Source organism: Trachymyrmex septentrionalis, unplaced genomic scaffold (genome assembly GCF_001594115.1).
Source record: "Trachymyrmex septentrionalis isolate Tsep2-gDNA-1 unplaced genomic scaffold, Tsep1.0 scaffold51, whole genome shotgun sequence".
NCBI classification, from domain to species: Eukaryota; Metazoa; Arthropoda; class Insecta; order Hymenoptera; family Formicidae; genus Trachymyrmex; species Trachymyrmex septentrionalis.
Window position 1 is genome coordinate 2,744,418 of NW_017305683.1, and position 13,630 is coordinate 2,758,047.

At 30.5% G+C, this 13,630-nt stretch overlaps 1 protein-coding gene across 8 annotated transcripts in view; it reads right to left on the reverse strand.

The window, feature by feature from the left end:
* Positions 1-2,569: 2,569 nt before the first annotated feature.
* Positions 2,570-13,630, reverse strand: part of LOC108751730 (cytosolic purine 5'-nucleotidase) — a 25,007-nt gene continuing 13,946 nt past the window's right edge. For 2 of the 8 annotated variants that reach the window (XM_018492085.1, XM_018492088.1), the window contains exons 3-10: positions 5,574-5,647; positions 5,278-5,491; positions 4,768-5,191; positions 4,231-4,387; positions 3,880-4,120; positions 3,552-3,789; positions 3,339-3,458; positions 2,574-3,037 (exon numbers count right to left, since the gene is read on the reverse strand). In XM_018492085.1, coding sequence (XP_018347587.1) covers positions 2,870-3,037; positions 3,339-3,458; positions 3,552-3,789; positions 3,880-4,120; positions 4,231-4,387; positions 4,768-5,191; positions 5,278-5,491; positions 5,574-5,647 — 1,636 coding nt within the window. In that variant the 3' untranslated portion in view covers positions 2,574-2,869. Of the gene's footprint in view, positions 3,038-3,338; positions 3,459-3,551; positions 3,790-3,879; positions 4,121-4,230; positions 4,388-4,767; positions 5,192-5,277; positions 5,492-5,573; positions 5,648-8,279; positions 8,609-13,630 lie in introns of those variants that run through there. The other 6 variants (XM_018492089.1, XM_018492082.1, XM_018492083.1 and 3 more) reach the window with 6 other exon arrangements.

Sequence of the window (13,630 nt, forward strand, 5' to 3'; positions counted from 1 at the left end):
TAATGTTAATAATTCTATCATTTTAGGATTCTCTAAATTATTCATAAGGATGTTAGTTACACTACTATACATGTACAGTATCAATAATATAATTTTTACAATGAAATATTTCATATGTGAAAAGATGTTTTCTAGTGAGATATGCAAAATCATTTATGCCTTTAAAAGAAATCTGCAAGAAATAAAAGAGAAATTTATTTATTATGGTTTAATCAAAATCAAATGTAAATTTTTAAACTTAAATAAACTTTAAATAATATGATATTGGGAAATGTTTAATTTATGTAAAAAATGCATGAGATTTCTAAAAACAAATGTAAAATTTCATGAAATTTTATGTATTGAAAATACACATATTGTGTTTAGATTTGACTTATTTTTTACCTGTGCCACCGACGAGATATTATTAAAGACCTTCGGCCCTGGGCAAATTTTCATTTTTAAGTAAGTGATCACAATACACAATATCATTTCCATTTTTACTAACCGTGATAAACTATATCTTTTTTAATTACCAACAAAAATGTAATTGTTAAAATTTGACAAAATATAGAATAAGTATATAATTGGATAAAAGATGATGTCAATCAAAATTTCTGGGACTATGATTCTAAATCCCCCGAATTTAATGGATTCGAAATACAAAAAATAAAAAAACTTAAATATTTATTCACTCATTATTATTGTTTAAATATTTATGAAGTATTATCAAAATATAGAGGTAGTACAAATTACAATTCTTCGAAAATTGTCATTTCAAAAATTCTGATTTTATATTTATTTTCTTTTTTTAGACTACATTATGAGCAATTATATTATAAACTAAGAAGGGACAGGACAAATTAACAAATCTAGATATACATAAATATGCTAAAAATGAGTAAAATTTCAGTATTAAGGCATTCCTATAGATAAATTATGATAATGGGTGCATTCAGTATTACAATCACTCACTGAGCGCTTAGTATGCTCTTGCATCTGTTTGGTCTATATATATTTTTGAATTTATTGGAATATGCTAATTAGATAGCAAGAGCTCACTGAGCGGTTGTAATACTGAATGCTCCCAATATGTTACTGTTAATTGTACAGTAACAAATTATTTCCCTGTAAAGAAGTATAATTAAATTCTATAAGTTGTACGAATAGAGACTATATATTGCTGTATACAAAAAACTTTCCGGAATACCCAGATAGCCAAGTCTGTAGAAAGCAGATTTTTTTAATGCTGCTACACACTATGCTAACAAAATAACAACAGAATTGTTACAGAATTAGATGTACATAATACTGTTGACAGATTGCTAGAAAAAATGTAATAGAATCTGCAAGCGTCAGATAATGTCGGCAGAATCAGTTCAGTTTCTGTCAATAATTTGTCTTCACATTATATTGACAGGCGATGTTAACAGAACATAAGCCTAATGCAGATGCAGTTGATGGTAGATTGCCGTCATTTTCTGCTCGAACCTGCTGACAGTCTACTAGAAGACTGCAGACATTTTGCTATCTGGGATATCTTTTAAATCTTAAAATATTTACAGTCTGACAAGTAAGAGCGTGATCGAGTTAATTTATTAAAAAATGCATTAAATAAAATTTTTAAATACATATATTCATTTTACTCGATCAAAGCAAAAATGCAATCACTTTAATAATACGTCCAGTCACCACCGGTGTCAATAATTGCCTGGCATCTTCGAGGCATGCTTTCGACTAAATTGACGGTGTATTAACGGTAAGGCTTTCCAAATCTGATGAATCTCGTGAGATACTTCAAAATGAAAATGCGTTTTCCACAAGCTTGTGCTTAATGTACGCCCACATGTTCTCTACGTAACCACGCTCTTACTTGACAGACTGTATATATAATTATGGAATTAATTTTTTTATTACTTTGTATATGTCTGCATTGTTAATTTCACTAACAGATCAACATTCGTTTGTATTCGATTTTTTTTTCTATTGTATTTAATGACAATTTGACAATTTACAATGCATCCTATAATTTCATTGTATACAATAAGTCAAATATTGTTATACAATAAGTCAAATATTGTCTTATTTTTTCCCAGTGTAAAGATTTAGCTAATATTTTCTAATAATTATTTGTTGATATCTCCTGTCTTGAATCAGAATTACTGTTAATTATTTTATTTTTATCTAATCAATTAAAATTATCTATCGAGTACTTATGTAATTATTAATTCGAAGAATGATTGTATAAGATTATATTTTATATTTGTTCTGTACACCTAACCTAAATTGCACAATTCATCTAGAGTTTTTTGCTCGTTCAACTTCTATCGTTTCGATTATTTTTCAGTATAAGTTTACATTGCATATAAAAAGTGCTGGCTGATATTCAATTTTACAATAAGTTTAAAGTCGTTGATGTTTTTTTACTATCAAAATTCAAATATAATACTCCTCAGCCTTAATATTTTATATATATGTATAATCGTGTAAAGTTAATATACAACATATACAATATGCTAATAAAATCTATTACGTATGTTATGTGTAATTTAATATCTAAAGGTTTCATAATATGAACATTTTTGTGCGCTAATTATTACATAACAATATACCAACTACAAAACTATAATATTAAATATGCTCTTCTGAGCAATTAATCAATACAAATATTGCCAAGTTTCATCTTTTGTATCGACATCTTTTAAAAAATATAAATTACCATATATATACTTTGGGACTAAATATTAATTATTAGCACAGCTGAAATGCGGTCATATGCAACATGATTCTTTGAAACAAAATTCTATATATTGTACATTAATCGTTTTGTTTTTCAGTCACTTTCAATCATACAAGATAAAAAATAGTACTAAGTATTATAAAATATACTTTAATTGCAATTTACGTTTCTTGTAGATACTCTCAATTGATTAGCTTGTTTCTGCGAATCACTATCTTCATCACTACAATCTTCATCGTGTGTATGTGTAACATTACGTGGCGTTTCTGGTCTTGCATGTGGAATTTGATTATTGAAATGATCCACATATAAATTTTTCTAAACAAAAAAAGAGAAAATGCATTATTAAGACATATTTCCATTTTTGATCAATTAATAACTGGTTATAACTGGAGAGTCCCGTTTACCTATAAAATTATAGGGCTCTGTTTGCCTATAAAACGATTACCTACACCTTCGTTTGCAAGATGTGCTATATGTACTGCGTTATTTGTAATATTGTCGTGTTGTAAACTATTTGCAATATCATTGTGTGCAAATAAAGCTGTAGGCAATCACTGGGTGTTTGTAGGCAAACGGAGCCCTCTCTCATAATCTTGATGTTCTTAGAAATACTTACGGAAGAAGGCCGATTATGTTCTTCTTCCTCATCTGCCAGTTTAAATGTTCTCGAACGACTTATCATTGGCGTTTCCATAACAAATCTTTGTTCATGTGCCACTGTACTTTCATGAGGCATCTGAAAGTGTGATAAAAGAAATCTATGACTGTCTCACAAAAATAAGATACAATTTGGATAAATCATATATTCCAAATACAGCATACAACTTACTAGCATAGCAGGTGCTCTGAACATATACGAAAAAGGATAGTAAATCAGATTTAAGAAGGTCGCCGCGTATAAATCGGCGTACCTTACGACTTGACTACTGAAAAACGTTTGTCTGCTTCCGCTGCGAAACAGGGAGCCCATCATGCCGTAAGCTAAGTCCATTTTGTGCGTGACATCTCTTATAGACGCACGTAACTTAGAAATATCTGGCTTTTCCTTCGTACTACTATCTAAATTTCTAAACAAGGTAATTGATGTGATGTTAATAACAGAATGTTTCAAGTATTTTATATAACGTATTTATTATTATTACGATCATACTACTCACTTGTACATTGCCCCGAGCATAACGTCCAGACTTTGTAATTCGGCAAACAATTGACACTTATCGGTCCAAACGTGTAATTCTTGAACCAATTCTGGAACTATTAAAAATGTTCTCCATCCCCTTATCTTTTTGCTCTTTAAAATATCGCCAAATATATGGTCACCAACGTATAACACATCTTTTCCTTTTGCACCAATTAACTCTGTAAACACGTCGCATGAGCCCCCTGAATACACTTCCCCTGTTTTAAACAAAGTCAATGATTAAAAATCTCACTTGTATATAACTAAATGAGAAAGAGTTTTTTTTAATTTACTAAACTACCACTTACTACTTAATGTTTCTTATTACCTGTGTGAAGTGGTCCTTTAAGTGTACCAAGTTTTAAAGCACCTGTCCTTGTATTCACTTGTCGTAAGATTGTCCCTTCTCCAAAAAACAATGGCTTTCTGGCGTCTACTACAATTGTGTCGAAATAAGTTTTCCAATTTCTATGTGGTTCGTCAGGCTGAAACGAAAACAATATGTAAAAATTCTATTTATATCTAGTATTTATATCTAGTACTTTATAAGAATACGTTTCATCATGAGTATATTTCGTGAATATAAGTATTTCTCGCACTTAACAAGTGAGAGAGATTATTTTTTTAATACAGAATTTTGAAAAAAAAATTTTTTTTCATATAAATATATAATAGATTCTATTCTAAGTTACAAATGTGAATAAAAGATTAAAATTTTATTAGTGACATAATGTAAATTTATAGTTAGTTTCTAAATATTGAGGAATTCTTCAAATTATTAACTTTCACATAATAAATATAGTTCGCTAATTTATTTAAAACAATGAATTTTAAGAATGTTGACAGTGAATAAGAGAAAACGTACCCGTGCACCGTGTGGAAAATCGAACAAATAAGTCATAATTTTGTCCGTGAAAACGTAATCACTGTTAGTTAATAAAAACAGTTTTGCTCCGCTTTCCCGGATTCTCGTAAGAAACATAGGCAACCTCTCGTCCTTCTTTACATATTCGTCTAAGTTCTCGATAGTCTTCGATTTAAGATCACCGTGAAGGTGTATCCAATCTACCGCGTTTCGGACATCCTGAAATATGCTTTTGAAGCTCATGGTGAGCTCACCTTCTTTCACTCCGGTCCTTTCTCTGGTATATTGCGGTGAATTTGTAAAAAAGTCTATCAGACATGCCAACAAATAGGTCTCCGGTAGATTGAACAAGGTATTGAGCACATAAACTCTAGATTCGTCTAACTGTAGAAATTTATTTGGATAAAGCTCGTAGACCTGAGAGCTGAAATGAAATAGACCAAGTACAAATAGAGAAATAAGGATAATATTTGCTGTGCGAGAAAAATGCATGTTATTTTTATCCCTTACTGTTTCAAGAACTCAAAGCCGTGGACACAGACTAAAATGTTCCCATAAGCATCCACTTTCAAAAGATTTCCGTGTAAAGTGTCGAACCATAATCCACGAACGGGAAAGCTGGGATCGTATTCAAAGGCCTTGATTTCTTGTGGATATCCTAGAGATACTAAACGATCCTTGAGCAGATTGAAGCCCAGTTGCTCATACTGCGGTGACTTGTATTCTGAAATGTTTCATATAATACAGTCTCGTTTATCTTGACTTCTCTTCAAGAGTAAAAAAAGAGGATATATTGAAATAATTACCTGCTAATGTGTAATCCATGTCGAAGCCATAGAACTTGATGTTCTCCAGATGAAGGCTCCGATTGACAAAGATCCTATGAAGAACAAATTCATCGATTAAGAAACATCGTTAATTTACGATAATTGAAATTTATAATTCAAAATGATTAATTTGATTGAATGAGGAAAATTTAGCGACCTATTAGCGACGATACCGATGAATAACCCGCTTTCTTCGAGATCTTCCTGTTGATAGAGAATCGATAATTGTGACAATTTCATAATATCGAAATCAATTTCTCGCTCATATCGTACACTGTTTTTCGAAGCAATAATCATTTTGTTACGATATTAAACATGAAAAAAGCTGCAGCATAAGTCAGATTTAATATATCGAAATCGTAATACCAGTGAAGTGTTGGTAATCGAGTAACAAAAGATTATATTTTCTTCTCTCTCATTCTTTCCTGTTCCTTTTTTATTGTGTTTGTTATTAACCTAAATTAATTGCACATATCCAAAGAAGACATATAAGTCTACTCTACTATTCAATAACTTTCATAATATAAATAAATAATAAAAAATATATCTTTAAGGACATTTTGGCCATACAATATCAGCTAAAAGTATTAATCAAACAATCAGTCGAAATAAGGTAATATCAGCCATATCATTCAGAAAATTGTGATGACATTAGTAAATATGCTCTGAAATCAACTGCTAAAAACAAAACAATAAATAATTTGATTTATAATGATTTTATGCAGCAAAATAACCATATTTTTATGCAGTTTTTAGGTCAATAACTTTTAAACGAATAAGTGGACCCTTTGCACGAATGTTTATTATTATTTAATCATACATGTTTTTAATTTGATTAAATTCTTAATGTTACTTCTTCATAAGATTTGCAAATAAATATTATAAAATCGCGATTTTATATACGAATCAGGACTAACAAAAAAATTAAATAACTTTTAAACTAATAAGAGAATTGTGCTCAAATTTTATACAGATATTCCGACGTAATAATGGAATAATCTATGAAATTTATATATTTTTGGTAATGTTTTAAAATGTGACATATCGATCTGATTGCACCAACATTACTTTAATTTTAAGCGTGACTTAAAACTCTTCCTTTCTGTCTCTCTATCGACTTAAAAAAAAAAAAGAGATTTTTAAGCTTCGCTTAAAGTCAAAATAACGTTGGTGCAATCGGGCCTTAATCGCGAAAAAATTTTATGTATTAGTTTTTATTTAATATTAATTTTTAATATTATATTTTTTAATCATCCTCGGTAATTTAACTTACAATTAGTAAATTCCGTTTAATGTGTCAAATTAAATTTAGAATAAGATCAAATGTATCTTTCTCAAAAGGACAAAAACTCGTGCACATGTAGCGATTGTTCTCGATACACTGTGCGATCGAATTAATTATGTCGAAACGCCATAAAGATACGTTATTTATCATCGCTCGAGACATTCATGTTGTAAATTATATATTTTGAAGACGATCCTCGCTTTCGGTTCAACTTTCAAACATGTCAGAATTGTTGAGCCAGCAGACGCACTCCGCAGAGACTTTTTTACAACACTAATCGCAATCAAACATAAAGTACGAATCCAACATTTACGTTTAATCAAGAAATCAAAAGAGCGATATGTGCATAATAAAAAGTTTTTTATATTTTAGATAATTAGTGATCTACAATATATTAGATTGGAACAAAAGTTCATGGCACTATTTTATTTATATCATGTCTACATGTTTTTAAAAAACTTTACAATTATACCATAGAACAAAGTTTCAACTTTGGGGCCATCACACACAATATAAGCATAGCTATAAGGTCGCATGACCCAATGTGAACGCCATATCTTTACATCTGATCTTTAGATCTTTTGTAAATCAATAAGGAGTTTTTATGTCGGACACTTATTGGTCCAGTGGCTTTATCCAGCTTATGTCATTTTGTGTGTAATGGCCTAAGAATCTGTTTTTGGAATTGCGATACGATGACTTTTAATGAAGATATGAACAAAGTAAAAATGTTTCTTTTACTTAATCTGCAATAATTCAAAAATCTTAGGAAAATTAAAAAAAAATGTGTAGGAAAAACTTTCACGAGCACGTGATAGTCCCGCAAAGTAAGAAGAAAATTCCCCCATTCTGTCTAGCATAGCTTTCAATACATGTAAAAAATGAACAAACTCGAGATGACAGAAACTCGAAATGACGCCACCTTTCAAAAGTAGAGATTTTAAGCTTTGAAACTTTTTCATTAAATTTAAATTTTCGTTCATGTTTAACAAAGTTACAATTGCTTGAATTTTAAAGTTCTCTACGCTTATCATCTTTTATTCTAATAGTTTCGAAGGAATACAAAAAAAAATTTTTCAAAGATTTTGAAAATATAAAAACTTAAAATCTTTAAAAATTACTTTACACTCTTCTATCGTCCCGAATCATTTCGTTTAAGTTAATGATAATTTGAAGAGATGCATATTTTTACTTTATACATTACTTTATATCATTCTTACGACGTGAACTAGTACATTCACACCTACGTTGCGTTCCACTTCGCGTGGCTTCGTATCAACCATTCGACTCTTTCCTTTTTTCCAATTCTAATCAGATTCTTAATCAGATTTTATCATCGTGTATAATTTTTTCGAATTTTCAGAAATCTATACGAATAAAGTGAAGGACGATTAACTTACTCATTTTGGACGCACCATCGCGAATTCACAAAAACTGTCGCGGTTGACAAGGCGTCGTCGTTCACATCCTTCAGCCACATTTTTTTCGCGGAATATCAAGTAGTATCTAATCATCAGTATCCTGCGGTTGATTTGTATTTACGTTATCCAATAATAAGGTCTGTTCTTTGTCGCTCACTGGATTGCACTGAAACTTTCTATCTCACTTTCGTCAAACTTCAAATATACATATAACTGTTTCTTTTATGTGCACACTAGTTTAGCCACAAAGAACAGATCTACGATATAGAGGCGATAGAGCCATTAAAGAGATCGATAAAATTTGAGACAAAATAGAAATCTAGAAGAAACTTCTATTTCTATAACAATATATACGATAAATGTAACATAAAGACGATATTAATAAATATATCGAGTTAACTCAAAACACATTTTATTGTAAAATAAAATATAAAGCTCGACCATCCTACGCGTTTGTATAGAATTCTTTTTTCTTTTACACATTTTGTATATTTATTCCCGTAAAATATAAATATTCAATTAAAAATCATCTTGTATAATTATTATTAAACTTATAATAGTATAACGTAAAATTTTTTTACTTTTATTTACAATTTTACATATAAAGCTGTAAATTAAAATAAAATTCCATCCCGAATCCCCCAGCTTGAATCACAGATTGTCTATAATGGATTTAATAACAAAGACACTTTACGATAAAGAAAATTGTTTTAAAGCCGTTAACAAGTACACTTTCGACTTCGTTAGTACTCATATTTTCTGTAGAAAACTGCGAGAAAAAGCTCGAGAAAATCCTAAATCGCGAGAAAGTCGTTTCTTTTGTTAAATTTAACAAAATCTGTAAAGAGAAGAAGAAAGAAATATCACAACGCTACCAACGAAATGCACAAGTAATGCACAAAGAAACTTTGTGTTCACATTCGAAAGAAACCTATTTATTTACAGGACGATCTGTGAATTTTGTAGCGTGATGACAAATCGTTTTTAAACCAGAAAAAGTCATCGACTCTCAATGACACACTCGCGAAAGCCCGATATCGCGACGCAAAGTTAAATCAGGGTTCGGAGCGAGCGTGAAAGGCGTTGCTTTGACAATGAAAGAAAAAAATCGACGGCAACGACGACGATGCTGTCCGTTCAATGACCAAACGTCAACTGATTCGTAGAGAGCCGCTGAAGTCGGTTAATACGCAACGATGGGAGCTAATTCATCGTCTTCCGGAACACAAACTTCCCCCAATCCAAGGTGATCGCGTGCAGGATTGTTATTCCCAGCTCCATCGACGGCTAGATCAGAGAGTTCTGTGTATTTGTGCTCACTTGAATTCACTTTGTAATTGCGATGTCGCTATAAGAGGCAATGACGATTGTATAATGCATAGATAGACTAATAGAGAGATATCTAATAGGTACAATATTGAATTTATAATATTAAATTATACCTAATTTGAGAGTTATTTTTAATAATTCTTATAGATCGCTACTATTGTATGTTGTTGATTTAATTAAAACAATGGAGTTAAATAATTTAACTCAAGAAATGCATTAAAGAAATGATTCAAATTTAGTTTGCTATCTATTAAGTGCATACGTTGATATGGCTGCTATTTACTTCGAAAACTAACAATAAGGAGCAATTCAATTACATATAGAAATGAGTTGATTAGATGTAGTTGTTTTTTTAACCACATATTCTGTATTAAAATAATACACTTGTTAAAAATTACAAAATGTTATTCAACTTAAAGAATCTAAATTTAATCTTTTAATATTTAACAGTGACAGACTGCACGTTTCTTGATTTTATTCAAATGACATCTTTTAGATGTTTTTTAGACAGTTTTCATAAAAATGTCTGTAAAATGCCTTTTAGACGTTTTATGTTTCTTGAATTTGAAGGGTTTGTCCAAGGAATTTTCCTATATAAATTGAATATCAGCATCTCTTTTCAATTCGATACTTTAGAGAAAGAGTGATATGATTCAACCTACTTCACTTTTTCTAGACTGATAGTGACAATCTCATAGAAATGCAGTCTATTCTTACATCTATAGTCGAAAAATGTTCGAACGAAAGTATTCATCTCATTTTTTTTATTTCCTCTGTTCTCTTTCCCGCGTAAGTATATAAACGGGTTGCGAGAAAGCTTACTGCTCTTTTTTTTCCTTTCTTTTATATCGGTACCGAGGAATTTCTGCAAACTTTAATGGAACGATAAATGGCTCACGCGAATCCAGCGCGCCAGGTGAGTCATATCACCTTGTGCTTGGTACACGCGTGAGAACTTAGTTGTACCTAATCTAATTTTAGACGTCCTGAAATTGTCGATTTCGATCCTACGTTTGCACATGTGCCGAATGAACTTTAAGGCCGACTAAGTTTACGTTACCGTATACACGATATGCGATATTTCGAGTACATCAGTTCCATTCAGAGTACAAATTCGAGTATGCAATTAGAGTATTTGTACGACTTGATTAAATTTGTTGACAGTGTGAAATGCTAAATATACATATTTTATTCAATATTTTTTTTACGAAAAAATGATTGAATAAAAGAAAGGGAAATATATATTATAATAATTATTAATAATAGTAATAATATATTTCTATGTAGTATGTATATTCTGTGAAATTATGAACAATAAACAATGGAGGTAACGTATATTTCTTTCTCTTTTGAAGTTATCCTTTCAAAAGATTATTGAAGTGTCTTCTAACAGAATCAAATATTTCTGTTTGTAATATATTGCGGCTGATAGCCGAGTCTATCTAAGAATATATCGAGATGTTCCAACGGTCATTTTAATCTTGTTAATTATTCTTTCTTGAATATCTTATCTTGTTCCACGGATTTTTAGTTAAGTTGGTCAAAGCGCTGCATAAAAGGATGTGTGCATACCGGCACGCAAGTCACGGGTGAGGCACACACCGCTTGCACTTTCACCAATAATTTATTCGCGATATCTACCACGCCGCGTGTTTACATTACTTCTGCGCATAAAGTTATTTCAATAATTAATTTGTTTGACTATTAATGACAAATATATACGGAAAGAACGATTTTGTTGTATCTAAAAATTTAACTAAACAATACTTTTGACTATTTTTGAGACTTTTTACGGATATTTTCTTTAAAAATATCAAAGGATTTGTGGGTTATCGCCGTATGAACCTATGCCAATGCCAACGTTTCATGAACCTTGTCGTTTGCTTCATCAAGCCGAGGAGCGCATAACTTAACTAGAGATACAAATCTGTAAATAATTTTGTTAGACCGTCAAAATAACTATATAGAAATTTCAAGTATAATGAACAATATTGCAAAAAGGTTTGATATTCTATAGCAATTAGTTCGAGTGTTCTACATAATTAGTTTAATGATCCAACAAAATTATTTTCAAATCTATAGCTAAATTTTTCAACAAAATCTTTCCTTGTAAATATTAGTATAAGATATATATATAAGACCGACGAGGGAAAGAAGAAGTTCGATCAAAATCCTTAAAAAAAGATTTAGACCGAGCGTTATTCTGCATCCTGATTTAGCAATCAATAAGGGATGGAAGAAACCATAAAAAATCTGAGAGATACTCTACATCTATATATTATTTATAATTGTCAATTCTCTCTATATGACAAGCATTACTTGAAAGTAGCAGTTGTGACGTTGATAAAATGTTTATGACGCAACACTAATAACAACATGAATGAATTACACGCAAGTTTACTATTGCAAAGTGGAATTTCTCACGTCGTGCCAAAAGTGTCTGCCAGTAACTCGAAATAAGTTGTGGCCGTTGCATAAGTTGGTTGTTACTTTTTGTACATTTACAGTGAATAAAATGATAATTATGAACAAAGATCGTACGCGCCCTAAAAAAATGTGTATTTTAGCGGCAGCGAGTAAAGAAAACATTTGTTAAAATATGTATTTAAATCTTCATAGTTTCTTTTACCATAATGTTTTTATATTATAATACAACTGAAAGATTTCTAAGAGAGAGTTTTTAATTATATCACTTTACATGTAAAGTTTTATGCTTTAATTATTAATTTTATTACAGCAATATAATACCGAGAGGATTTCTTAGACTCCAGAAAAATCTATACGCCAAGATTTTAACATAATTGTTATTAACCGTTGTTGCAAAGAACTGTCTAACAAACGTTGCATAGACTTTAATTTTTCGATCAGAAAATGCTACACGCGTGCGTATTTTATTGTTATTGTTATACATATATAGCAACGGATTCCTGTGAAGCAATAGCGTCATTAATTAAATTACAACGGCAATTGTCGTTACTGCTATCTACTTAGTGAAGAAACTTGTTTACGTCGTTCGAAATTTTTAATCACTTTATCGCAATTGACTCATAAAAGCATCTTGACAGTTCTTGGTCCAACAGATTACAACGAACATGCAATATGTGGATGAGAAAGAGAAACGCTTTTACACCGTATAGAGATAATACTTTGTTATGGAATCATATATTGACTATATCTTCTCATTACTATTTACATTGTATATAAATAAGTAAACTGAATAGATACATTTATTAAGAATTATTCTGAAGCACGTTTATTACATTTGCGTAAATTATTTTCGTTAATTTTAGGAATATATGTTAAAAAAACAAATTTACTAATGATTTTCAATTAATTTTAAATAGTAGATTAATTTTAAATTATACTAGCTTTAAGAATATATTTGTCAAAAAAGAAGATAGAGAAAGAAAGATAATTATTTCTAAATATAATATTTATATCTAAATATTTCGTTGACTAGTCGCAGGCATCGTGGGAAATATAAGCACAATGTAGGAAACAATTACACGTAATAAAATAACTGTCGTCGAGCACAATGAAATTCTAAGAAAGATTGCTAAAGAATCTCGTATAGGGTGATGAAACTCTTTTATTTTCTAATAATAACATTAAGCACGTTAATCTATCGCAATTATTCTCCCTATACATATATGGTTCTGATTGGTTCTCTGCATTGTTCTCTCGCATTATCATAATGACGAAATAGCGAGCATTGCATGTCGTACTTTTAGAAATATATCTGCGAAAAGGGAGATAAGGCGCAAATTATTATAATGGCTATTTCTGTCTTCAACAAGAAGACAATGAATTATCGAGCTTAAGCAGACGCCTTCGACCTTTGAGGTTTGGCACTACTTCACTGTCTGACACAAGATGATAAATTTCGTCAGTGAATTACGACGGCATTTTAGATGTAGGAATTAATTGATGGAGAACATCGCAGGTACTTAAGATACAAGAGATTGCAATAAATTTAAAGAGTAGATATATATATATATATA